This window comes from Pan paniscus, chromosome 2 (genome assembly GCF_029289425.2).
Source record: "Pan paniscus chromosome 2, NHGRI_mPanPan1-v2.0_pri, whole genome shotgun sequence".
Lineage (NCBI taxonomy): Eukaryota > Metazoa > Chordata > Mammalia > Primates > Hominidae > Pan > Pan paniscus.
In genome coordinates, this window is record NC_085926.1 from 53,206,834 (window position 1) to 53,233,552 (window position 26,719).

Sequence of the window (26,719 nt, forward strand, 5' to 3'; positions counted from 1 at the left end):
AGCCACAGAAAGGTTTTGTCTTGGACCTAGGACTTGCGACATGTGGAGATTCCCCATTCTGGCCGGGCATGGTGGCTCATGCCTGTAATCCCAGCACTTTGGGAGGCCAAGGCGGTGGATCACTTGAGGTCAGGAGTTTGAGACCAGCCTGGCCAACATGGTGAAACCCTGTCTTCTACTAAAAATACAAAATTTAGCCAGGCATGGTGGCAGGCACCTGTAATTCCAGCTACTCGGGAGGCTGAGGCAGGAGAATCACTTGAACCCAGGAGGCAGAGGTTGCAGTGAGCCAAGATCATACCACTGCATTCCAGTCTGGTCAACACAGTGAGACTCCATCTACAAAAAAAAAAAAAAAAAAAAAAGATTCCCCATTCTGTTCATGAGCCAGGCTTGGGGAATTGCTGGCCTAGAGGACATGAACTAGGGCTTGTTCATTTTTGCATTCCCCTCAGCACAGGACTTTGGCAATGGAAATTATTCAATATAAAGTTGGAAAAGAAAAAGTTCCTCTTCTGCAAAGGTGAAATTAAAAGTCTCTTCAGTCTTTTCAGACATAGTTAGGGACTAAATTAATGAAGTTAGCTTTGGTTAGCTGAAATTTAACAAATATTTGTTCATTCACTCAACAACCACTTGTTCTATGCAAGTTCATGTATGATTTTATATATATATATATATATATGAAAGAATAAAAAATTTTGATTCCAAATAATTTCAAATGAATTTTTTGTGAGGTAAAATGTACAAAATATAAAATTTACCATTTTAAACATTTGTAAGTGTACAATTCAGTGGCATTAAGTATATTTCATGGTGCAACCAATCCTAGCACTTCGGGAGGCTGAGGCAGGAGGATCATTTGAGCCCAGGAGTTCAAGACCAGTCTGGGCAACGTGGCAAAAGCTTATCTCTACAAAAAATACAGAAATTAGTTGGGCATGGTGACACACACCTATAGTCCCAGCTACTCGGGAGGCTGAGGTGGGAGGATCACTTGGGCTGTGGAGGTCAAAGCTGCAGTGAGCCATGATCACACCACTGCACTCGAGCCTGGATGACAGAACAAGACCTTGGCTCAAAAAGAAAAAAGAAAAAAAGAAAGAAATGGCAATGAGACTGGGCAATGTAATTTATTAAAAAAGAGGTTTAATTGGCTTACAGTTCTGCAGGCTATACAGGAGGCATAGTACCTGGATCTGCTTCTGGGGAGGCCTCAGGAAGCTTACAATCACGGTGGAAGGCAAAGTGGGAGCAGGCACATCACGTGGCCAGAGCAGGAGCCAAGAGAGCCTGTGTGGGGTGAGGAGAGGGGCCACACACTTTTAAATGACTAGATTTCCTGTGAACTCAGAGTGTGAGCTCACTCATCAACAAGGGGATGGCCCAGGCCATTCATGAAGGATCTGCCTCCATGACCTGAACACCTCCCACCAGGCCCCACCTCTAACACTGGAGATTCCAATTTGACATGAGATTTGGAGGGGGCAAATATCCAAACTCTATCAACTACCATTCATCCTCCAGAACTTTTCATATTCCCAAACTGAAACTGTATTAGATAATAATTCTCTATTCTCCCCTCCCCATGACCTTGGCAACCAACATTCTACTTTCTGTCTCTATGATTTGACTATTCTAGGTACTTCAAATAAGTGAAATCACACAGTATATGTCCTTTCGTGGCTGGCTTATTTCACTTAGCGCAATGTCTTTGAGGCTTATCTTTGTAATATGTGCCAGAATTTCTTCCCTCTTTAAGGCTGAATAATATCCCATTGTGTGTATGTACCACGTTTTGTTTACCCGTTGATGGACTCCTGGATTGCTTTCACCTTTTGGTTATTGTGAATGATGCTGCTGTGGACATAGGTGTACAAGGACCTATTTAAGTTCCTGCTTTCAGTTCATTTGGGTATATTCCTAGCAGTGGAATTGCTAGGTCATATGGTAATTCTATATTTAACTTTTTGAGGAACTGCAACACAGTTTTCCACAGCGGGTGCAGCCTTTTTCATTTATATTTTACATTTGTGCAATGTACACAGGTTCCAGTTTCTCCACATCCTCGCTAACACTTGTTATTTTCCGTTGTTTTTTTAAAAAATTAGAGTCATCCTGCCAGGCATGGTGGCTCATTCCTATAATCTCAGAACTTTGGGAGGCTGAGGCAGGTGGATTGCTTGAGCTCAGGAGTTCAAGACCAGCCTGGGCAACATGGCGAAAGCCTGTCTCTACAAAAAATACAAAAATTAGCTGGGCACAGTGGCCTGTGCTGGTAGTCTCAGCTACCTGGGGAGGCTGAGGCAGGAGAATCACTCGAACCCTGGAGGCACAGGTTGCAGTGAGCTGAGATCGCTCCACTGCACTCCAGCCTGGGTGACAGGAGTGAAACCCTGTCGCAAAATAAATAAATAAATAAAATTAAAGCCATCCTAGTGAGTGTGAAGTAGTATCTTATGGTTTTGATTTGCATTTCCCTAATGACTAGTGATGTTGAACATCTCTTCATGTGCTTACTGGTCATCAGGTGAATTCAAACGAACTGTTAAGTGGAAGACTCTGTTTATGTTGATTTAAACTGGCAAGTCAAACAGTCTGAATGAATGAGATAAATGTAATACAGATTGAGTATCCCTTATCCAAAACACTTGGGACCAGAAGTGTCTTGGATTTAGAATCTTTTTGGACTTTGGAATATTTGCATTATATTTACTGGTTTAGCAGCCCTCATCTGAAAATCTCTAATCTTAAATGTTCCAGTGACATTTTCCTTTGAGCATCATGTCTGCACTCAAAAAACTTTGAAATTTGTGGGGTTTTTTTGTTTGTTTTGAGACAAAGTCTCGCTCTGTCACCCAGGCTAGAGTGCAATGGCATGATCCCGGCTCACTGCAACCTCCGCCTCCCAGGTTCAAGTAGTTCTCCCACCTCAGCAATGGCCTCCCGGGTTCAAGCGATTTTCCTGCCTTAGCCTCCTGAGTAGCTGGGATTATGGGTGCGAGCCACCACGCCTGGTGTGGTGGAAATGGAAGTGTGCTATTGTAAGGATCTTATACTATGCATGATGTGGTAGTAACATCACTTGAAGGTAGACTGACAAAGTAAAGACGTATGCTATAAACTCTGAGGCAGTCACAAAAATAACACAGCAAAGTGTTGTGACTAATAAGCCAACAAAGGAGTAAAAAGAATCACAAAAATACTCAATTCAAAAGAAAGCAAAAAAAAAAAAAAAGAGGAAAGGGGAACAAAACATCAGATGGGACAAATAGAACCCAAATAGCAAGATGGTAGATTTAAACCCAACAATACCAATAATCACATTAAAGGTAATTGGTCAAAACACCCAGTTAAAAGGAAGAGACCATTAGGCTGCATTTAAAAAGCAAGACCCAACTCTATGCTGACTGTAAGAAATCAGCATTAAATATAAAGCTGGGCACAATGGCTTGTGCCTATAATCTCAGCATTTTGGGAGACTGAGTGGGGAAGATCCGCTGAGACCAGAAGTTTGATACCAGCCTGGGCAACACAGTGAGATCTTGTCTCTAAAAATAAAAAGTAAAGGCCGGGCGCAGTGGCTCACGCCTGTAATCCCAGCACTTTGGGAGGCTGAGGCGGGCGGATCACAAGGTCAGGAGATCGAGACCATCCTGGCTAACACGGTGAAACCCCATCTCTACTAAAAATACAAAAAAATTAGCCGGGTGTGGTGGAGGGCGCCTGTAGTCCCAGCTACTCAGGAGTTTGAGGCAGGAGAATGGCGTGAACCCAGGAGGCAGAGCTTGCAGTGAGCTGAGATCATGCCACTGCACTCCAGCCTGGGCAACAGAGCGAGACTCCGTCTCAAAAAAAAAAAAAAAAAGAAAAAGTAAAGGGGCTGGGTGCGGTGGCTCATGCCTATAATCCCAGCACTTTGGGAGGCTGAGGTGGGCAGACCACCTGAGGTTGGGAGTTCGAGACCAGCCTGGGCAACATGGAGAAATTCCATCTCTACTAAAAATACAAAAATTAGCTGGCCATGGTGGTGCACGCCTGTAATCCCAGCTACTTGGGAGGCTGAGGCAGGGGAATCTCTTGAACCTGGGAGGGCGGAGGTTGCGGTGAGCTGAGATCACTCCATTGCACTCCAGCCTGGGCAACAAGAGCGAAATTCCATCTCAAAAAAAAAAAAAAAAAATAGCCAGGCATGGTGGCATGAGGCTGTAGTCCCAGCTATTCAGGAGGCTGAGGTGGGAGGATCGCTTGAACCCAGAAGGCGGAGGTTGCAGTGAGCCAGTATCACACCACTGCACTCCTGCCCAGTGACAGAGCCAGATCCTGTCTCAAAAATAAATAAATAAATAAAAATAAATGAAAAATAAATGAAATAAATAAAAAATACTAGGCATGGTGGCATGTGCCTGTAGTCCCAGCTACCGAGGAGGCTGAGGCAGGGGGATCACTTGATCCCCAGCGTTCAAGGCTGCAACGAGCCATGATTGTGCCACTGCACTCCAGCCTGAGCAAGAGTGAGACCCCATCACTTTTTTAAAGAAATAAAATATACATACAAGTAGTGTAAAGCTAAAGGAGCAGAAAATTATGCACCATGCTAACACTAATCTAAAAAAACTGAAGTGGCTATGCTAATATCAGATAAAGTAGATTTCAGGACAGAGAATGTTACCAGGGATAAAGAGGGTCATTTCAACATAATATGTCAATTCATCAAGAGAACATAACAAATAACAATTCTAAAAACCCAATAATCCTAATAATCTAGCAATTCAGCTGCTCTGCCTACGGAGTAGCCATTCTTTATTCCTTTACTTTCTTTTTTTTTTTTTTTTTTTGAGACAGAGTCTTGCTCTGTTGTCCAGGCTGGAGTGCAATGGCACGATCTCAGCTCACTGCAACCTCCGTCTCCCGGGTTCAAGCGATTTTCCTGCCTCAGCCTCCTGAGTAGCTGGGATTATCAGTGCAAGCCACCACGCCTGGCTAATTTTTGTATTTTTAGTAGAGATGAGGTTTCACCATGTTGGTCAGGCTGGTCTTGAACTCCTGACCTCGTGATCTGCCTGCCTCAGCCTGCCAAAGTGCTGGCATTACAGGCGTGAGCCACCGTGCCCAGCCTCCTTTACTTGCTTAATAAACTTGCTTTCACTTAAAAAAAAAAAATCTAGCAATCCTAAAACCTAATAACAGCTTCAAAATACATGAAGCTAAAATGAATAGAACTACAAGAAGAAATAGACAAATTCACAATTAACTTTGAAAATTTCAGCACCCCTCTCTCAATAATTAATAAAACAGGTAGACAGAAATCAATAAGGATAGAGAAGATTTGAACAACACTATCACTGAGTTGACTCAATAACAGCAGAATCCACATTCTTTTCAAGTACACATACTCTGGGTCACAAAACAATTCTCAATACATTTAAATGAATTCAAGACACACAAAGTATGTTTTCTAACCACAATGGAATTGAATTAGTAGTCAGTATAGAAAGATCTCTGGAAAGTCCCCAAATATTTGAAAACTAAACAATATACTTCTAAATAATCCTTGGATCAAAGAGGAAATCAAATAGGAGATTAGAAAGCATTTTGAAAAGAATGAAAATACGACATTTCAGAATTTGTAGGATGCTCAGTACATATTAGATGAAATGAACAAATTCCTTGAAAGATACAAACTTCAAAAACTCACTCAAGAAACATAACCTAGGCTGGGTGCAGTGGCTCACGCCTGTAATCCCAGCACTTTGGGAGCCTGAGTCAGGTGGATCACCTGAGGTCAGAAGTTTGAGACCAGCCTGGCCAACATGAGGAAACCCTGTCTCTACTAAAAATAAAAAAATTAGCCAGGCATGGTGGTGCGCACCTATAATCCCATCACTTTGGAAGACCAAGGAGGGCAGATTACTTGAAGTCAGGAGTTCGAGACCAGCCTGGCCAACGTAGTGAAACCCCGTCTCTACTAAAAATAAAAAAAATTAGCCGGGCATGGTGGCACGCACCTATTGTCCCAGCTACTCAGGAGGCTGAGGGAGGAGAATTGATTGAACCTGGGAGGCAGAGGCTGCAGTGAGCCAAGATTGTGCCACCGCACTCCAGCTGGGCAACAGAGCAAGACTCTGTCTCAAAAAAAAAAAAAAAGCCTGAGACTGGGTAATTTATAAAGGAAAGAGGTTCAATTAACTTGCAGTTCTGCATGGCTATGGGAGCCTCATGAAACTTACAATCATGGCAGAAGGGGAAGGGGAAGCAGGCACCTTCTTCACAAGGCAGCAGGAGAGAGTGAGTGTGAGAACAAGGAAGTGCCACACTTTAAAACCATCGGCTCTCTGAGAACTCACTCACTATCATGAGAACAGCATGGGGGAAACTGCCCCTATGATCCAATTACCTCCCACCTGGTGCTTCCTCTGATACGTGGGGATTACAACTTGAAATGAGATTTGGGTACACAGAGCCAAACCGTATCAGCCCATGTCTGTGAAAGGAATTGGATTTGAAGTTAAAAGCCTTCCCACAAAGGAAACTCCAGACCTAGATGGCTTCACTGGAGAATTCTATTGAACATTTAAGGGAGGAATAATACCAAATCTATGAATAAGTGATGCAAAATATTATTTTTATAGTAAAACTGGATGTTATAGAGCAGAGCGCAAAATCTGCAGGAATTTTAAGTTTACCCTTAAAATCCTCGGAGGATTCCTTGGAGATATCTTGAGCCTGGGACAGGCAGCTTTGGGCTCTTACCAGATGCCTGGGGACTCTGTTTCTTCTCTCTCTTGGGGACACCAGGACAAAAGAGGGCAGGACATACTTGGGATCTCTCAGCGGTTGGTGAGGAAGCTGGGACTGGCCCTCGGGGTGGCTAACCAGGCAGCCCTGGCTCAAGTCTCTGCCTGTCCATCACCCCTATCCCAAATGTGTGTTTAGTACCTTGAGATCTGGCTTGAGTATTATTTGAGCTATAAAGTGTGCAATCTTCTGTAAGGTAGGGACTGTGACAATATCCTGCCTTTTTTTTTGAGACAGGATCTCACTCTGTTGCCCAGGCTGGAGTGCAGTGGCTCAATCATGGCTCATTGCAGCCTTGACCTCCCAACCTCAAGCTCTCCTCCTGAGTAGCTGGGACCACAGGTGTGCGTCACCACATCCAGCTAATTTTTGTATTTTTTGTAGAAACAGGTCACCCAGGCTGATCTTGAACTCCCAGGCTCAAGCAATCCTCCCACCTTAGCCTCCCAAAGTATTGGTATTGCAGACATGAGCCACAGTGCCCTGCCAACAATATCTTGTCTTATCAGTGAGGAAGCAGAGGCCCTTCTGATGGGTGGGAGATTTGCCTGAGGCCATCCGGGGTTGGAATCTGATTCCCTGTGACTGACCAGGTTCTAGTCCCCTGGCATTCAAGGCTCCGTCTCCCACACTCATTTCATTGTCCCCTACACCTGCCTTCTAGTCAAACTAGATGTTTGCTGTTACCCAAATAGAACTCCTCCTGGAATGGGTACCCCAACTCCATCCCCAGCCCCCCACAGCTCACTCTCAGACCCCCAGTCCACACCTGAAGCCTTGGCTTGGATGCCCTCTCCTCCCAGGAGCCTTTCCTGACCCCCCTTCCCACCATACCATCCAGCCCTCTCTTTCCCATCTTGGGTCACCATTCTTCCTATTGCCAAACCAACTTTTGTTTTCCTCAGTCCTAAGCATTCGGGCACCAACTTAGACTGGGGGGTGGTGGGTAGGCAGAAGAGGAAGTGAGAGAGACCATTGAGGAACTAAGAGGAGCTGGGCCAGAGCTGGGGTCTGGGAAGTGAGGAGGAGAAGATTTGAGATGAGGCTGGAAAGGGTCAGAAAAGGCTTCATCCACTGGCAGCCATGTGTGAGTGGGGATGTGTGAGCAGAAGAGCCATTGTGTCAGGTTCTAGAAGTTTCTGTGGGGCTGCTGTGTAGAGAATGAGCGGGGAGAGCAGGGAGATCAAGAGGCAACTGGGAGGCCATTGACTGCTCCCTCTCAGGAGAGATGATGGAGGTCTGGACCAGGATGAGGGCAGAAGGTGGCACGTTTGGGATCATTTAGGAAGTAAAACCACCAAAGGCTGGTTAACAGATATGAAAGTACAGCTAGGTCAGAGGAATAAGTCCTAGTGTTACATAGCACCGTAGGCTGACCATAATTAACAATTTATTGTTATTGAATTATATTTTAAAATAGCGAGAAGAATGGATTTTTTTTTTTTTTGAGATGAAGTCTCGCTCTGTTGCCCAGGCTGGAGTGCAGTGGCACGATCTTGGCTCACTGCAATCTCCGCCTCCCTGGTTCAAGTGATTCTCCTGCCTCAGCCTCCTGAGTAGCTGGGATTACAGGTGCGAGCCACCATGCCTGGCTAATTTTTTTTATATTTTTAGTAGAGACAGGGTTTCACCATGTTGGTCAGGCTGGTCTTGAACTCCTGACCTCATGATCCGCCCGCCTCGGCCTCCCAAAGTGCTGGGATTACAGGCGTGAGCCATTGTACCCAGCCAAAGAGTGGATTTTGAATCTTTCTGACACAAAGAAATGATAAGTGTTTGAAGTGATGGATATGTTAATTACCTTGATCACTAAACATTGTATACATGTATTAAAATATCACACTGTAACCCATAAATATATACAGTTATTATGTGTCAATAAAAAATAAAAGCAGGCGGGGCGCGGTGGCTCACGCTTGTAATCCCTGCACTTTGGGAGGCCGAGGCGGGCGGATCACGAGGTCAGGAGATCGAGACCACGGTGAAACCCCGTCTCTACTAAAAATTCAAAAAAAAATTAGCCAGGCGTGGTGGTGGGCGCCTGTAGTCCCAGCTATTCGGAGAGGCTGAGGCAGGAGAATGGCGTGAACCCGGGAGGCGGAGCTTGCAGTGAGCCGAGATCGCGCCACTGCACTCCAGCCTGGGTGACAGAACGAGACTCCGTCTCAAAAATAAATAAATAAAAGCAAACTGGGTGCGGTGGCGCACGTTTGTAGTCTCAGCTACTGGAAAGGCTGAGGTGGGAGGATTGCTTGAGCCCAGGAGTTCGAGTTTAGCCTTTTAAAAAGTAAAATTTAACTAGCCTGGGCAATATGGTGAAACTCCATCTGTACAAAAAATACAAAAATTAGCTAGGTTTGATGGCATGTACCTGTAGTTCCAGCTACTCAGGAGGCTGAGGTGGGAGAATCACCTGAGCCCAGGAGGTCGAGGCTGCGGTGAGATCATGCCACTGCACTCCAGCCCAGGCAACAGAGTGAGACACTATCTCAAAAAATAAAATTAAATAAAATTTAGAAAAAATAAAATAAGGAAAAAGTAAAATCAATGGACTCCAGTGTCATTGGAAGAGAGCCCCGCCTAGTCTCACAGGGAGTGAGCCTGACATCTTTGTCCCAGCATGTACCCTGCAGTTTCAGTTGTGTGTGACAACGACCAGGAGGCACTGCTGCAGCCAGGATCTCTGGTCCATGAGTCCATCCCTCCCCAGCCCTACAGGTGGCGCTGCAGGCTCCTCTTCCATGCAGGCCACTACCGCCTGCAAAGCAATGCAACGTGGGCCTGTGAGGATTAATGGACAGGCAATTGCTGAGATCTATGTTGCAGAGATCAGCTCAAATGAAATTCCTGGTGGGGTGGAAATGTCAAAGCCCTTTACCCCCCACCCCTGGGGAACCTGGGCTGAAGCATGTGCAGAGGTCTCTGCTTGTCTGCAATTAAACTCTTAAAGGGATAAAGCGCCTCATCCAGTTCGGGGATTTCTCAGTCTTTTAGACATACAGGAGTGGAGATGGAAACTTTCAGAATTTAAAGTGTGGTGTATGGATGGGAATTTTTTGTTAAAACTCTGGTCAGTAGGCCGGACGCAGCAGCTCACACCTGTAATCCCAGCACTTTGGGAGGCCAAGACTGGTGGATTGCTTGAGCTCACGAGTTCGAGACCAGCCTGAGCGACATGGGGAGACCCTGTGTATACAAAGAATACAAAAATTAGCTGGGTGTGGTGGTGCACACCTGTAGACCGAGCTTACTCGGGGTGACCCTGTGTATACAAAGAATACAAAAATTAGCTGGGTGTGGTGGTGCACACCTGTAGACCCAGCTTACTCAGGGCTGAGGTGGGAGGTTCACTTGAGCCCTGGAGCCGAGGCTGCAGTGAGCCAAGATCACACCACAGCACTCCAGCCTGAGCCACAAAGTGAGACCCTGTCTCAAACAAACAAACAAAACAAAAACTCTCTGGTTGGTTGTCCCTTCCTCCTGTGAAAACATGTGAAAAACATACGTATAGAATGTTCAGATCTGAAATCACTAAAAACATAAAAACATACCATGTACAACTTGCTGTACTAATTGAGACTACCTGAGGTACTTTGATGAAGACTTGAGGCAGAAACCCACATTTGCCAGTGTTGGAAACTTTGTTGTTGTTGGGAGGTGAGACCCAGATCAAGGAGGGGGATTGGGGTTTTCTCCTGCCCTGGACCTGGACGTGTGTGGAGGGGTGCTCAGTGGCCTGCTGATGGGTTTCTGCTTTTTTTTCTTTTTTGAGACAGAGTCTCACTCTGTCGCCCAGGCTGGAGTGCAGTGGTGCCATGTTGGTTCACTGCAACCTCCACCTCCCAGGTTCAAGTGATTCTTGTGCCTCAGCCTCCTGAGTAGCTGGGATTACAGGTGCACGCCACCATGCCTGGCTAATTTTTGTATGTTTAGTAGAGACGTGGTTTCACCATGTTGGTCAGGCTGGTCTCAAACTCCTGACCTCAGGTGATCCACCTGCCTCGGCCTCCTAAAGTGTTGGGATTACGGGTGTGAGCTACTACACCCGGCCTCTGCTCCCTTTTTAAAGAACCCTCCTTCTTTCTAGCTTTTATTTATTTTTTGAGACAGGATCTTGCTCTGTTGCCCTGGCTGGAGTGCAGAGGTGTGCTCACAGCTCCCTGCAACCTCCATTTCCCAGGCTCAAGTGATCCTCCTACCTCAGCCTCCTGAGTAGCTGAGACCACAGGTGCATGCTGCTGCCTAGCTAATTTTCGTATTTTGTGTAGAGATGGGGTTTCTCCATGATGTCAGGCTGGTCTTGAACTCCTGGGCAAAAGTGATCCTCCTGCCTTGGCCTCCAAAGTGCTGGGATTACAGACATGAGCCACTGCACCCAGCCCCCTCTTCTCATTTAAATCTCAAGATAGTTTCATTTTTCTCTTATACTTCAAGTTCCGACATCCAGAATAGTGTGCCCCTGGGAGAGAAGTGAACTGTGAACTTGGCAGATTTGAGGGCTGCTATGGACTGAGCTGTGGCCCTCAACCGAACCCAAATTCATAATTTGAAGCTCTAACCCCTAATGTGACTGTATTTGGAGAGAGGTTCTGTAAAAAGTTAACTAAGGTTAAACGAGGTCCTAAGGGTGAAGCCCTGATCTGATGGGATTAGTGTCCTTATACTATAAGACGCACCAGAGAGGGCTCGCTCTTCCTGCCCCCAGCACACACAGAGGCAAGGCCACCTGCAAGCCCAGAAGAGAGCCTTGCTGGAAACTGAAGGGGCAACATCTTGATTTTGGACTTCCCAGCCTCTAGCACAGTGAGAAGCACACTTCTGTTATTTGAGCAACACAGCCTATGGTACTGTCTCATGGCAGCTTGAGCTGACTGGGGCTTCGGCAGCTTTCAGGCCCAGGCTGTGGGGCAGCGGCAGGACCCCGGACCCTAGGGCAGCCCTTTCCTGTCTTGCCAGCTGAACCAGGAACAAAGGGCTCATTCTTCCCAAGGTTGTGCCTGACCTAGAATAAACCACCAAAACCAGCGTGAATACAGGCCCTGGGTGTCCAACCTGGGTTGCCAGCACCCCCTGGGCCCAACTCAGTAACTTTCCCCATCTTGCCCTTAGGGCCATGTCTGGGCAACCCCCCTTCTCTGGAGTGAAGACTGGGGTAGGAGACGTAGCTTTGGGTCCTCCCTGAGCAGGGGAAGGAGCCTGTAGTCAGCAACGTTCTGTTCTGCTGTGCTGTTCCTTTCCCCACTTTCTGTGTGTTGGTGTTTTCATGATTCATACTGCAGATCCGTGTGTCCGTAAAACCCAATCCCTGAGCGTCGATTTCTGGAATCCCACCCAGCGCAGTGGCCAACAGCCTTCACCCTCCTCTCCCCTCTTCCTCCTCCCAGAGAGGACCAGAGAGGACACATGGGCCCCAGGTCCTGCAGGCAGAGCCTCGCCCTTGAGGTGGGAAAGCAGGACAAGCTGTTTGAAGTGGTTTTTTCCCTTCATGGCAGGACCCAGATCCTGCCCTACACACACCCATCTTGGGAGGGGACCTTTGGTGGGAGCAAGGGGGCAGCTGTGATCCCATCTCTGCAGCAAGAGGCATCTGTGTGGCCCTCAGCAGGGGACTGATAGAGGGTTCCTTTTGGGGATGATGGAAATATTTTGGAATTGACTGTGGCGTTGTTGCACAACTTGGTGAATATATTAAAACCCACTGAATAATATACTTCAAATAGGTGAATTGTGTGCTATGTGAATTATATCACAGTGAAGCTGATAACCAACAGGTCAGGGCTGTGTCAAGGACAGTTATGATCAAGTTGAACAGCTGTGTGCTGGGCCACCACCCCTGAGAGCCAGGCCCCGACTGCCCAGCATGGGCTGCTACGGGCAGAAGTCTGTGCTTCCTAAATGTCTGTAGTCACACAACGCACAGTGACAAAGGCGCCCCCCAGCCAGGTGGCCCTGCCTGTGAACTGTTAGGAATTCCAACTTCTTCTGAGCCCATATCTGCCTAGCAGTGTTCTAAAGGCATTAACACTTCTCTTATTTCATTCTCACAACAGCCTTGTGAGGCTGTCATGATTCCCACTGAACAAATGAGGAAACTGAGGCTTGGGGAGAGGACTGCCCCATGTACTGAGCAGAGGGTGGTGGGGGTGGTTTTGGTCTGGGGAGTTTGCCCCCAGCCCTGCCCGCCCCTGTCAGGCTCAGCTGCCACAGCCTTTGCCCAAGTGGGTAGGGACGTGAGGGGTCACCAGCACGCCCTCCTTGCAGCTGCATCCCGGCTCGTGGCTGTGTGGATTGTAGCCTCAGCCTCCCCTTTACCAGCAGGGGTGGGAGGGGCTTTCCCTGGTGCCAGGAAAGTTTGTCCTAGGCTGCTGTGGGGCCATGCTGCCCTCCTGCTCAGCTGTCTATGCCATGAGGCCCCGCCAGGCCTTGCTAGCTGACAGGTCAGGCCACACCAGCCTCCAGTCAGGCCTCAGGCACTGTCTTGGCTTCCCGTATTTCCTGAGCAGGGGCTGAGGGAGAAATGACAAGTTCGTCAGGCTCCCATGAGGACCCAGTGATGGCCTCCAGCACACTCCGCACCAAGCACGCCCTACACCAAGCATGTTATACTCTAAGTCTTCTCGCCAAAAAGGAGGCAGAGTTTTTCAGCTCACTATGGCCTGGGATTCCTGAATGTCCCAGCTTCCTGTAGCCTTGATGTCCCCGGACTGGGTCTGGGTGACTGGGTCAGGGGTCTTGACTCTCCTCCCTCATCCTGCCCAGGCCCTGGCGCCTGCTGCCCAGGCTCTCGTCGTCTTCTTCACAAGCTGTGTGGGCCTGGGAGAGGCCAGGCAGACTGGAGGTGAGGGCAGCTGCCCCTCCTGTCCCTCTGCTTTGGGTTAGCCAGGCCTCCCAGGCCTTGGGGCATGGCTAGCCAGTGTAGATGGGCTCACCAGGCTGCTGGCTGGGCCTGTGCCTATGGCTCAGGTGTCCTTGACCCAGTATTTGCCTCTAGATTCTCTGCAGGGGCCTGTGGGCTCTGGAGACGCACAGGACCTGAGCCCCAGGCTGTTCCCATCATCCTATGGGACCAGGGCCCTCCTGGGAGCCTACTGCATGATTCCTCTTTTGAGGGCCCTAGGGGCAGTAGGGTACAGAAGGTGGGATCTCTAGACTCACAGAGACCCAGGTTCCAATCCCAGGCCTGCCCTCAACACACTGGTGAACAGGCATCAGCCCAGGGCACCCCCCGGGACCAAACCACATCACCCCATGCCTGCTCCCTCTGGAATTGGTGTTGAGGCAAACACAGGTACAGCCTCTGGCACTGCTAGACCTGGCTGGGTAGCTAAGTGGGGGGCAATTGCCTGACCTTGGCTTTGACAGGTTTATTCTCTCCGGATGGTCAGGAGGACAGGTGGACATGTCCACAAATGTGTCTCATCCTCGCAACAGCTCTGAGGATTTCCTGGGGACTCCACCAGTGGCCGGGGCACCCAGCCCTCCTCCCCCAGCACTAGTTTGTTCTTGGCCAGTACAAGGTTTTGCACAGTTGACCTTATAAGCAGGGCTGACCCCAGCTGAGCCCGAGCAGCAGGGGGAGAAATCCGCTGTGGTCAGCAGTGTGAGGGCAGTCACCTAGGAACAGCAGAGCAGGTCGGGGCTGGAGCTTGGGGCTGCAGAATTCTGTGTGACATCAGAAGCTCCTGGGCCAGTTGTCACATGGAGTCCCAGGCCCCATTGGCAAGACCCAGAAATCTGCGTTTTAACAAGTTGAGGGGGACAGTTCCACACTTGGGATTGAGGACCTCTCATGCCATCCTGAGGGTCCCTTTTCCCCCAGGACGAAGGCTGCCCTGTCTCTGCTTCTCTGAGATGCCTAGTTAAAAGGATGTGACAAGGACGAGGGACAACAAGCAAGTGAACCTCCCTATCCCAGGAGACCTGACTGCAAGGCTGTGGGGACTTGGGGGAGGTGGGGCGGCCCTGAGAGTGCCTGGTCAGCTTCCAGACTGAGGCAGTTCCCCAGCCCGCTCAGGGCCAGGTGGACTGAGGTCACAATGAGGGATGTAGGTCTCAGCCTCTCAGCTAGAAGGCAGGTGGCAGTCAAATGTCACCTGGTGATGAATGGGAGGCAGCGATAGTTCTGGAGGTTGAGGGCAGTTGCAGGTGATTCCAAGGGGACTTGGGACACCCAGGTCCTGGCCCAGGGCCAAGGACACCAGCCTCCCTAGCGCACCCTCCACGCTTCTTCCCCAGAACCTGCACTGGCTGCAAACACATCAAAGAAGAAAACATTTCAGGGCCAATTCATTTTTCTCAAAACATATATTTACCCCTCCTCTCAGTACATCTTTGAGCACCTTTCCCAGAATCTCAGGAATGTATAGACCCCCGCCCCACACTTCATACCCACCCTAGGCCTTGGTGATGAGGCCTCTCACAGCTTGTGCAATGGCATCCTTGTCGATACCGAACATCTTCAGCAGCTCAGCCGGCTTCCCACTTCTTGGTACCCGGTTAACTGCCAGGTGGGTGACAGTGATGCCAGGCTCGCCCACTACTGCACTGGACACAGCCTCACCAATGCCACCTAGAAATGAAAGGAGGGGAGTCAGAAGACGAGGCCTCAGGGTGAGCAGTGGTGGGCCCAGCCCTCTGTCAGCCTTAGTCAAGGATGGAGGAGGCTGCATATGCACCGCCTTTCTCCACCTGTAGCCATGAGCCCATCACATAACGCATTGGTTTTTTTTTTATTTTAAAGAGACAGGTATCGCCATGTTGCCCAGGCTGGTCTCCCAACTCCTGAGCTCAAGAAATCCGCCGTCCTCAGCCTCCCAAAGTGCTGGGATTGCAGGCGTGAGCCACCATGCATGGCCCAGAACTATTTTTATAAGCCCAAATATGGCCTCTAAATGTTTGTTTCAAACACCATTGTTGGTGACCAGCCAGCCACTGTCCATAGTCCGATTATCTACATTTGACCCCAGAGTCAAAGCCCATCTCTCCCACTGGGGCCTCCTACTTAGAGAGGCTGGTGTGTACTTAAGGAGCCTGCTGTGTGAAGGACTCACAAATACCAGAAATTCTGCATTGCTTCCCAAGCTGCACCATAGCTTCCACCCTACACTACCTCAGGGATGCCACCATCCACCATTTAGCAGCGAGGCTGGAATCCTCACCAGCTTCCTGGGCAGCAGGAGCTCCACAGAGCTCATCAGCAGCTGTGAGTTAGCTGGGTCCCCAGGCCAAGCCTGAGGCCTGTTAAGAGACCACGTCCCAGCTGCTCTAAGAGACAGCTCTGGGTGTTCTGGGCCACAGCTGCCCTCCTGGGGCTCAGATAGAAGAGGCACGTCCAACGCTCGGCTCTCTGGCCCTGTCCCTTGCCCAGCCTGCCTGCCCCAGGCCTCCTTACCTTCGTAATAATGGTCCTCCACGGTGAGGATCCTGCCCTTGGTGGCACGAGCGCTGTCGAGAATGAGTTTTCTGTCCAGGGGCTTGATGGTGAAGGGGTCCAGCACGCGGATGTTGATCTTTTCTGTGAGGGAGAGCACACGGCGTGGCTGAGGGGAGGGCTGGGCACCACTATCTGCCCTGGTCGGGGCCTGGTGGGACATCCTGAGGGCTGCGTGTAGCTAAGAGCTCAGCCTGCGGGCCTGTCCCTGTCCCAGGGAGAACCATTTGCCACCTCGTTCCCATGGCTGAGCTCATGCTTGCCAACCCCTTGCACTGGGGCATCTGGTCCAGCTGTGTTGCCCGCAGTATCCAAGAACCCAGAGCGGAGCATGCAGGCCCTGAGCGCCTTCCCTCATCCTCCCACAACCTTGAAGTTTACAAAGGGAATGTGAGAGAAAACACCCCAGGTGTCTGGCCTGATGGAAGGTGAGGGTTGATGTGGTGATGTTGGGGAGCTGCAGCCCGCAGAGTGATCAGAGGCCCACGTGTGGCCCCAGCAGCAGAGGCACCTTCTCAGAAGGACAAACCCACGCTTGCCAGGCCCTGCTTAAAGCTCACCCCCCTGGGTCTCCCCCTGCCTGGGGATGGACTCCTCTGGCTCCTCCAGCCCCATCTTGCTCCTGCCTGACCCTGCTCCGGCCTCCCTTCACTCTCCTCTCTGCTAATCAATTCCTACCCACTCTGAAGCCACTTTCTGGAAGATGCCACACCTGCCCCCTCTTTTGTGCTAAAACATGACATCTGCTGTGTGATTCTATTGCGGGAGAGGCCAATGCCTGTCTCCCCTACAAACCACTAGCCAACCCTGTGAGCTCGCAGTAATAATAATAGAATACCAAGTCACATGCATGTAACCCTCAGGAGAGCCCTGAGGGCAAGGGGCTAGTATCTCCATTTTACAGACAGGAAAACAGGCATGGTGATAAGTGAATAACTTACTTCCTTAACTAGTGCCTGGCTGAGTGATTCCAGCCCAGCTGGCAGGCTCCAGGCCACTGATCTGGCCACCATGCTGAGGGGGTCTCGACTTTAGAGTCATAGGGTAGGGATTGTGGGCACTGCAGCCCCAGGACCTAGCAACATGCCAGACAGAACAAGTGCTCAAAGGGTGGCTTTAATTGCCATCATTATTTAATGAAATGAAATTCTTTCTCTTTAGCTGTGAGCTCTTCAAGAAAGAACAGAAAGAACAAAAGAAAGAACCCCAAGACCTAGCATGCAGTGGCCGCTCAGTTGATGACTTTGGAGGCCCCTTCTCCTCACCTTTCTTCAGCAGTTCGGCAGCGGCCAAGGCCTCGTGCAGGGTCACCCCAGCCCCGATAACGGTCACCTGGTCATCCTTGCTCTTCAGGATCACCTGGGGGTGACACAGAGGGTGAGTGAGGCTCAGGGCCCTGGGGCAGGGTGTGCCCTGACTGCTGGGAGTCACAGCAGGGAGGGTCCAGGCAGCTCTGTGGGCTCCTGGGGCATGCGAGGCACTGACCTTGGCTTGTCCGACCTGGAAGTCCTCATTGTTGTTATAGATGATGGCATTTTCTGGGCGGCTGGTCCGGATGAAGCAGATACCCTGAGACCGAAACAGATAAACTGAGGATACAGGATGTGGCACACCCAACCTCAGAGACGAGGTCTTTCTAGAGAGGCCATCCCTTCCCATGGGAGTGTTAGTTACTGCATCCTGGCTACTCCAGCAGGGAAAAGGGCCTTGCTTGCCCTCTGCTGCCCGTACCCCACTTGAACACTCTGAGAACTGCCCACCACCTTGCAGCCCCAGACCGAAGGCAACTTTCCACCAGGTAGACTGGCTGCAGGTGGGCTACTCCCACAGACTGCACCAGGCAGAGGGGCAGGAACCACACGCACTGGGTCTGTGGCATGCAGCTCCGGGCCTGGACCACAGGACTCAGCTCATCCTTGCCTGTCTTGGAGAACCCAACTCAGGAGGGTGGAGAGGTGTAAACCGCCAGACTGGCCAGGGCTGCCAGGATTCTCAGCAGAGATAGACTGTGGCAATCAGTTGACAATGTCTGCCATGTGGCAGTAAGTGGGGCGTGTATTTCATTTTTTCTTGTCTAACTTCCACAAGCTACACAAACACCAGGGGCAAGGTCAGGAAACACCCCCTGGGGCAGCAAGTGACCAGCTCTGGCCTCCTCTTCTGTTTCCCTTGGGAAGTGATGGCTGCCAGCAGGAGAAAGAACAGCCATGCAACCTACCTTCGTATTGGCGGCTAGTTCCACTGCCTTCTCTGTAGCAACGCCATCACTTGGGTAAAAGACAGTTGATGTGGGGACTGACCGAAACATAGCCAGATCTTCCAGGGCCATCTGGGAGGGCCCGTCTTCCCCTGGGGTGTGGGGGAAAGGATATGCAGAAATAAGACCCCTACCCCCCCATCCATGGGCTGGAATCCTGGCCCATCCCCCTCCCATACCTCCTGGTGCAAAAGTCAAGGGAGCTCCAGGTGTAAATGCCCTGGCTAAACTCACCGATGGAAACGCCGCAGTGGGAGCCGCAGAGGTTGATGTTGCTCTCGGAGATGGCAGCCATGCGAATCTGGTCAAAGGCCCGCGTGAAGAAGGCTGCAAAAGTGCTGCAGAAGGGCACCGTCCTGTTGCGGGTGGCACAGCCCACCGCAATGCTCACCTGGGGGCAGGTGGGACAGGGTCAGCCCAAAGGGGCAGGCAGAGGGTGGTCAGGGAGCCTAGGACCCCTTTTGTGGAGAAAGCCACAATTTGTATATAGATTGTCCATCCTTTCTGGGCTTCTGAATATGTCCCCCACCACCTTCTTCTGCAGAGACTGGTCCTCCCAACCCCTCCCTGGGGTCCGAGGGCAGCAGCCTCATGCCTGCTGAGGCTCCAGGCCCCAAATCACTCATCCAGAAGCAGCACTGAGTACAGTCATCAGTTCCAAACCAGCTGCCCTTCAAGGCTCCAAAATATGCCAGCCAACACAAGGCCTCTTTCCCTAGTACCTGGGACCTCCCCAGCCCCACGCCCTGCAGAGCAGTCTCTGGAAATCACAGAGAGAATTCTAGGTCCAGTTGGAAGAACTCTGGAGATCTGAGTGCCCTCCAGAGAGAGGAAGCTCCCTGTCCCTAGGGGCCTGCAAGCCAGGCTGGGCTCCTGGACCACCAGGAGGGGATATTTTGAAAAAATGGACAAAACATTGTTCCTTACTTCACAACCTCAGTTCCCGACAAGGGTCTGCTTCCCCAAATGGGTACATGTCAGGGGCCCAGAGTTCCTCATCTCTGCATCCCTCAGGGTGGCAGGGCCCAGAGCCGTGTGCATTACAGGTGCTCAACAGACTCTGGCTGCTAAACCCATCACGGCCCCACCTACTGGCCGGGCCTGTCCTCCACCTGGAAGAGACCCCATTCACCACCAGGCCTGGCCTGCACGCAGCTCCTCCTGAGAGCACCTGCAGTCCCATTCGGCTCCCCCATGTGCACACCTGTCCAGGACATTTGCACCTGGGCAGAACCTCCCAAACTGTGGCTGTTCAAGGTCAGGGGTTAACGCTGGGTCCTGGCTTTTCTTATAGTCTCCCTGGGCTGGCCTACAGCAGGCACCTGGCTCTGCCAACATGGCTGCCCCGCACCCCTCAGACCACAGCCCTCAGCCTTGGGTGGACCTGTCCCTGCCGGCCCCAACACCTACCATGTTCTGCTCGGCAATGTAGCACTCGATGAAGCGGTCCGGGTGCTCCTTTTTGAAGATCTCCGAGAAGGTGGAATTTTTGGTGTCCCCATCCAGGGCGATGATGCGGTCACTGGCATGGCCCAGCTTGGCCAGTGCCTGCCCGTAGGCCTTGCGGGTGGCTATCTGTGAGGAAGAGAGTGGGAAGGCTCTGGACCCCTCTGAGGGTGAGTGCACACCTGCAGCCTGGAGCCCTGCTTTCAGAGAAGGATTAAAACGGGGCCAAAAATGGAAGCCCTGGAGCACAAGGTCCTGCGGAGGCTTTTAACTGCTGAAAGGTTGCCAACGACTACGGTCAATGTCTTGGGAGCCCCTGGAGCCCCGGCCCCTAGCCTGGCTGTGAAAGGTATAAGCTACAGAAGACACCCACCAGCCCCAACTTCCCGCCTGCTGCACCAGGTCTATGAACCTATTCCACTTTGCATGGGAACACAGAAGGCTTGGGAGTAAAGGCCAGGCACAGGCTGCATGGATGGGTTCCCTTGGGACAAAAACCTGGAGCGGGACAGCTCTGCCTAGCCTTTCCCAGGTCAGGTGGGGGTCCTGAGCTCAGGCCAAGGGTCCCTCGTGGACCAGCGATGCAAGAACTTGGGAGTGAGTCCTTGGCTTTGATCTCAGTTCTGTCAGTAGCTTGCTAAGCTTGCTAAGTGGGCAATTCCCTTGCCTGGTCTGAGCCTCTGCAGGTCAACTCCAGAGCTGTCTGTCCTTCTGAGGGAAGTGACAGGAACAACACCTCAGGGACCACTCCTCGCCCTAAATGAATCGCTCTCCTCCCTTTCCCAGCCCTCCAGAGGGTGTATCTGGGCCACAGACTTGGGAAACCTGAGAACTACGGGTTCAGAGAAACAGGCCCCACTTTGTACCTTGTCCCCAACTTTGTAGCTGGGCAGGCTGGGCATGCGGATGTTGGCAATGTCCACTGAGGGTGCGTCCTCCTGTGGAGGGGTTGCCAGGATCTTCTTTTTGCTCTGGATCTGGCTGTAGATCTCCTGGATGATCTGCTCAGCCATGTTTTTGGGGAGGGGCTTCCCATGCCAAGACTCCTTATCTTCTACCCCTACAGACCCAACACGGGAGGACAGAGGAATGGGTAAGACAGAAGCTCCCAGAGGGCCAGGAGGCTGCTCCAGGAGACTGGCCCTCCACCTGCCGAGGGCAAGGGAGGAATGGCATCATCCCAGACAGGCAGAGCCCAGCCAGGCACGGGGGCCAGGAAAGGAGGGTCGCAGTGAATAGGATGGACTCCTACGTGCCCACCACTCACTGTCTACTGCCTGGTCCTTCGGGAACTCACAGCTGAGTGGGAAAGGAGGGGCCAGACGTGGGCAGGTGTGTGTTTCTGGGCCCACTGCCCCATCCCTTCACCAATGTGTCCATTCTCTTCTTCCCCACAACCCCGCCTGCAGGGTCACACACAGGTAGAGGTGTCTGCTGCAGAAATACTCAGTTTGTCGACTGGGTTGGAAGGGACCCTGGCCATCAGAAGGGGAACCCAAGGCCCAGAACAGGGCTTCCAGGGTCATCTGATGCATCTGTGAGCAGCAGAGGAGTCTATAAGCACCTAGGCATGCCCACCCCATGGCACCTTGTTGTGTGCGGCCAGGAAGGCTGAATATCCCTCTCCCTGGAGGTCACCTCAGTAGTCACTACAGTCTGGCCAGAGCCAAGAACAGACTGAACTCCCAGGTAGCACCCAGCAGCTCGAAAGACTAGCAGGAACCCCCAAGAAGCTGCAGGTGGTCCAGATCCTGCCCATTTTTAACACCAGAGGGCAGTGCCAGGCAGCAGCACCAAAGCCATGACAATATCCCAGAGCCCTTTCCTCGACATCCACCCCCTCCCAGACACCTCCCAGCACTGCCAAACCCCCACTCAGAACGTCCTCATATACCTGAGTCTACATGGGCAGAACAAGCCACAACCCCTGAGAGCAGGCAGGTGGGCAGCCAGGGGCATTTGGCAGGGAAGCCGACCCAGGCCCTGGGATCAGCCCCCCTCGTGCCATAGACTTCCTCTGTCCCCGGGCAAGTCCCTGACCACTTGTGGTCTCATTTTCCCATCTTTAAAATGGGTGAGGCCATCCCAGGCCTAGGAATCTGGAGCCCACACCTGGGTGCCAGGGAGTGACTTACGCCTGCCTCATTCTCTGGCCTGGGGCAGAACCCAGGTTCCAAACCCCCCAAGGCTCTCGGCCCACACAGGCCTTGCTCAGCATCTGCCATTGCTTGAGGAGTACCCCACTCACCTCCTGGAGGGAACAGTTCTCTCCGGGCCCTGCCTGGCTCTGTGTCGGCCCTTCAGCTGGAGCAGGTGGCCGGAGCTGGCAGAGCACACACAGCTGCAGCTCTGAAAGGCACCAGCCAGGGTGGGGCACGGGGGCTGCCTCACTCCACGACCTTCCTCTCACCCACAGACCCTCCAAGTCCCTCCTCTCCTCCTGCCTGTACATGCCCCCACCGGCAGAGGCCAGACGGATCTGAGTTTAAATCCTGGCTCAGCCACAGGGGTCACTGAGTCACAGCATCTCCTGCTCCCCTTCCCTGGAGCCTGGTGCACTCAGTGAGCAGCAAGGGCTGTTTCCCTGGATGTGAGGGTCAGAGCTACGTAGCCACAGTGTCTGGGCCAGGGGTGAAGGTGGGGAGGGCGGCTTGTGCATACTGACCCGTGATCCCTCGGCCCTTGAAGGTCTTGGCAATGATGGCTGTTGGCTGGTGCTTGGCCTGGCCAAAGGCCTTGCACAGCTCCTCCACGCTGTGTCCATCCACGATGATGGCATGCCAACTGGGGACAGGGGGCAGAGAGTAAGGGGCAATTCCCAGGGGCCACAACACCGAGGAGCCTTCCAGGGAAAGGTCTGCCTTGGCAGCTGGGGTCTGCCCAGGCTCCACCCCACAACTGCGGCCTCAGCTGGAGTAGTAGAAAGCTTGCAACATTCCTGTTTCCAGTTTGGGTTTTTTAAATCCTTTTCTTTTTCACATTATTTTACTTCCTTTTGTTTGCCTCTGAACAGGTTTTCCTCCTCTTAAGTAATCCAGAGCTCATTTCCTTTATTGTCTCTTTCATTCCTGATCTGCTCATTTCCTACTGAAAGCTGTTCTGGGGTCAGTGCACTGGGTTTGGAATCTGTCTGCTATTAGATTCTTGATGAATTTTTTGGCCCAATTCTTATTTGGGGAACACATTTGATCACTCCACAGATGCTGGATGTGGTGCTGGAAATGTTTTTGAAATGAACCATGGAGTCAAATATACAGGAAGGAGCTGGGGCAGAGCACCCTTTCTCTTGAAAAGCTATCCTTTTGGGGACTCTTTTTGACATAATAAGAATAAAAATAGCACTTCTCAAACTCAGTGCCATGCCAACCACTACCCATATTAGCCCACTGAAGCCTCACCACGCCATGCTTGGGTGCTGAGTTGGCCCCATTGTACAGACAAATCAACTGAGACACTGAAGGTGGAGTAAGTAACGTGACCCACGCCACAAAGCAAGTTAGCGGTGGAGCCAGGACTTCAGGAATCTGGCTTGAGTCACGAGGTTATGGACACAGGTCCTGGGGGTGCTGCGGGGGTTGTACTCTGAGTCCCCAGATAGATGTGGCCTTGGGGAGGCCTGTGGGGTGAGGACCCTGTAGCTCAGGTTCCTTGCCTGTCCAACAGAGATTATTTCCTCCCTTCCTCCTCTCCCTTTCTGAGGTCAGTCATCAGGGAACACAGGCCTGCGTCTGCTGTGCTACTGCAAGGTAACCCCAAGCATCCTGTTACTTAGTGTAGTCACAGGCATGGGTTCATCTGCAAAACGCAGTCCTGGAGGCCTGACCTGAGTCTCAAAGCCTTGCACGGCACCTGCCCTGCTCCCTCCCCTCCACAGCCTCCTCAGCCAATGCTGGGCCCCTGTGCAGAGCAGCTTGTGTTTGGCGACACCGGTGGAGACTTTGAGGTGGAGCCCCTCTGGCTGACACCCATGCAGATTGACCTCCCTGCTTTGTGCCCTTTGACCCTGAATTTGTAACCAATCAAGGCCGAAGGGGGGCATCTGGAAACCCTATCTCCCATTTCACCAGGAGCCTGTTCCTCCTCCCCAGGCTGGGCGGGGCTGGGCACAGGACGTGGCCACCAAACTGAGGTTCAAACCTCTCCACAGCTATACATCCTTTAGCTTTACCGAGCAAGCCCCCATCCCTCAAGAACCCTCCTTCCTCAAGAACAAAGCGAGCTGACGTGAGATGGTGTGTGGAAGCTCCGAGAGCCACCATGCCACAACCACGAAAACAAGGAAACTCACTTAAAACTGGGCCTGGCCCACATATCCTAAGCCATTAAGTCCAAATGCCTAGAGTTTGAAATTGTGAGTCAAATGCTAAAGAAAGGGACCTTTAGATGGTGCTTAAGGTCCCAGCTTCAGCTCCTGCACCTGCACCTGCAAAGCTGTGATCACAGACCACTCTCCGTGCTGTGACCACACTCAGGCCACAGCCTCGTACGTACCCGAAGGCCTCGCACCGCTTCTGGTAGATGTCCATCTGGTGCTGCAGCGGGGCCGGGTCACTCTGGCCCAGGCGATTGATGTCTAGAATGGCCACAAGGTTGTCCAGCTTATAGATGCTGGCGAAGGCCATGGCCTCCCATACGGAGCCCTCTGACAGCTCCCCGTCTCCCAGCAAGCAATAGACTCGGTAGCTGTGGACAGAGAGTGAATCAGGCCAGTCCCTCTCACCTGGACCCAGCTGGCTCCCACCCCCCCCACCCATCCAAGGAGCCTGCACTCTGGGTAAAGGAGCAGCCACGCATGGATATGCAGAACAGACGGCATTTACACTCGAGGGGCAACAGTGTCACCAGGTTCCTGCAGCCTACCACAAGCCACACCCCAAGAGAAAATGGCATGAAGGAAGCCGTCAGGAGCTCAGGAAGAAGTACTGGTTGTTAAGAAACAGAGGTCTAGGACAACAGGGATCTGGCTAATAAGATCTAGAAAAATGGGGGTTGTTGGAACGAGAGGAAAGTGAGGAAGGGTGGGTGAATAGGCTTGAGCCACCTGCTGCAGGGGACAGACCCCGCTGTGAACCAGAGGTTGGAGGAGGCCTTGGAACTGGCTGGGTGGGCCAGTGGGAAAGGGGAACCTTGGGAACCAAGCTCTGCTTCTGCCCGGAGGAGGGAGGTGGGCCAGGGAGGCCTGAGGCACTCTAGGCAACACCCTGGAGCAAGAGGGCTCTGGGGAGGATAGAGCAGAGGGCCCTTGAGGACCAGGCGCTTCCTGGGACAGGCTCTCCCCAAGCTTCCAAGACTAGCTCTTGACCCCAAGACTGAAGCTGCACCTGGCTCTTTCTCTACCACAGGGGCCCTCTCCTCCCCTCAACACAGGCAACTGTGATCTTTTCAAGACAGTGAGACGTTAAAAAGAACACTGAACTTGGGATAAATTACCCAGCAAACAGAACGTTCCCGGGCCCCTGGGGAGGGTGGGCGAGGGGGTGAGGCTAGAGGAAAGGAGACCAGTTCAGGGACTCTGAGCCCAGCCTGGGAGACGTGAGGGGATGGGGGTAGCAGAGGGACGGCAGCAACAGACAGGACTTGTCTGAAGGTCGCGCTGTCAGGAAGTTGCTGAGCCAGGATTCAAACGCAGGTCTGACTGTAGCCTAGACTGTCTGCTCCTTGCCGTGCAGGCATGCATGTAGGGTGAGGAGTGGTAGGACTTGGGGACCTCCCCTTACCCTGCCCAGTGTCTAGCTGTGTAGCCCCAGGAAATGAGACTGGTGCCTGGTTGGGCTCAGAGGGGACGCGGCTGCCCTCCTGCTCCTGCAGGAAAAGGCCCTCAACCCAGCTGCATGCTCAGCAGTCCAAGCCTCCAGGCCTCCCTGCCGCAGGGCCAAGGCAGGGGCAGCAGGAAGAGGCTGGGACAGCCAGCCACGGAGCTGTCAGCATGACTCAGCGCTTCCACATGCCAGCAGGCCGGGAGCACTCCCTGCAGCCTCTCCTGCCTCGTGCTGCTCTTCTGCGGCCTCCACCACAGGAGGTGGTGCCCCTGTGGGGTACCATGGCCAGAAGGACAAAGCCTCAGGCCCACACTTCAGAGGCCCTATCCTGTCCCAGCCTTGCCTCCTCTTTCCCCTGTAGGTTTTGAGGGGGCCCAGAGACCCTGGAGGGACTCTGGTCTGGCACAGCAGCTCCAGAAAGGGGCCACATGATGGGGCTGAGCCAGAGAAGCCAACTCGACTTCCCAGAAAGGGATTCCAGGGAAGCCAACTGGCTGCCACCCCAAGCCCACACCCACTTCCAGGGAAGTCGAACCGAGGCTAGCACTGGAGGCCCAGCACAGCTTTGGCTTCGAGACTAGGGACAAGGCTAAGCCCTACAGGGCCATCAGGCTCAGGTCAGAGGGTGTGCTGAGGTCCCGAGGAGATGCCAAGGAAGGGGTTGTGAACAGGGAAGGGGCCTACAGGAGCCTGGGCTAACCCTGAGGCTTGGTATTGCCTGAGCTGTTAGAGTTAGGGGTGGGGGGCTGCAAACATCCATTCATGAACTAATTTGAAGAGAGGGAACCCTAAACAGAAGGTCGACATTTGTTGTAGAACGATTTGGAAACTACCTTACGTGTCCAACAACAGAGGACTGGCTAGATGGATTATAGCATCTCCATAAAACAGAATATTATGTGATCATTAAAACCAGCTCTCAGGATGGGTGCAGTGGCTCACGCCTGTAATCCCAGCACTCTGGGAGGCTGAAGTGGGGAGATGACCTGAGGTCAGGAGTTTGAGACTGACCATCCTGGCCAACGTCAC

The 26,719-nt window shown here is 52.0% G+C and overlaps 1 protein-coding gene across 3 annotated transcripts in view; it reads right to left on the bottom strand.

The window, feature by feature from the left end:
• Positions 1-1,114: 1,114 nt before the first annotated feature.
• TKT (transketolase) overlaps positions 1,115-26,719 on the bottom strand; it is a 44,487-nt gene continuing 18,882 nt past the window's right edge. The window contains exons 5-16 of one of the 3 annotated variants that reach the window (XR_010111440.1): positions 24,423-24,614; positions 22,597-22,715; positions 20,798-20,991; positions 19,896-20,060; positions 18,720-18,876; positions 18,447-18,577; positions 17,714-17,797; positions 17,494-17,587; positions 16,190-16,312; positions 15,191-15,367; positions 9,898-9,984; positions 1,115-1,293 (exon numbers count right to left, since the gene is read on the bottom strand). Coding sequence is in view for 2 of the 3 variants with exons in the window: in XM_055110061.2 (XP_054966036.1) it covers positions 15,192-15,367; positions 16,190-16,312; positions 17,494-17,587; positions 17,714-17,797; positions 18,447-18,577; positions 18,720-18,876; positions 19,896-20,060; positions 20,798-20,991; positions 22,597-22,715; positions 24,423-24,614 (1,435 nt within the window). In the remaining variant the exon portion in view is untranslated. Of the gene's footprint in view, positions 1,294-9,897; positions 9,985-11,212; positions 15,046-15,190; positions 15,368-16,189; positions 16,313-17,493; positions 17,588-17,713; positions 17,798-18,446; positions 18,578-18,719; positions 18,877-19,895; positions 20,061-20,797; positions 20,992-22,596; positions 22,716-24,422; positions 24,615-26,719 lie in introns of those variants that run through there. The other 2 variants (XM_055110061.2, XM_003818734.5) reach the window with 2 other exon arrangements.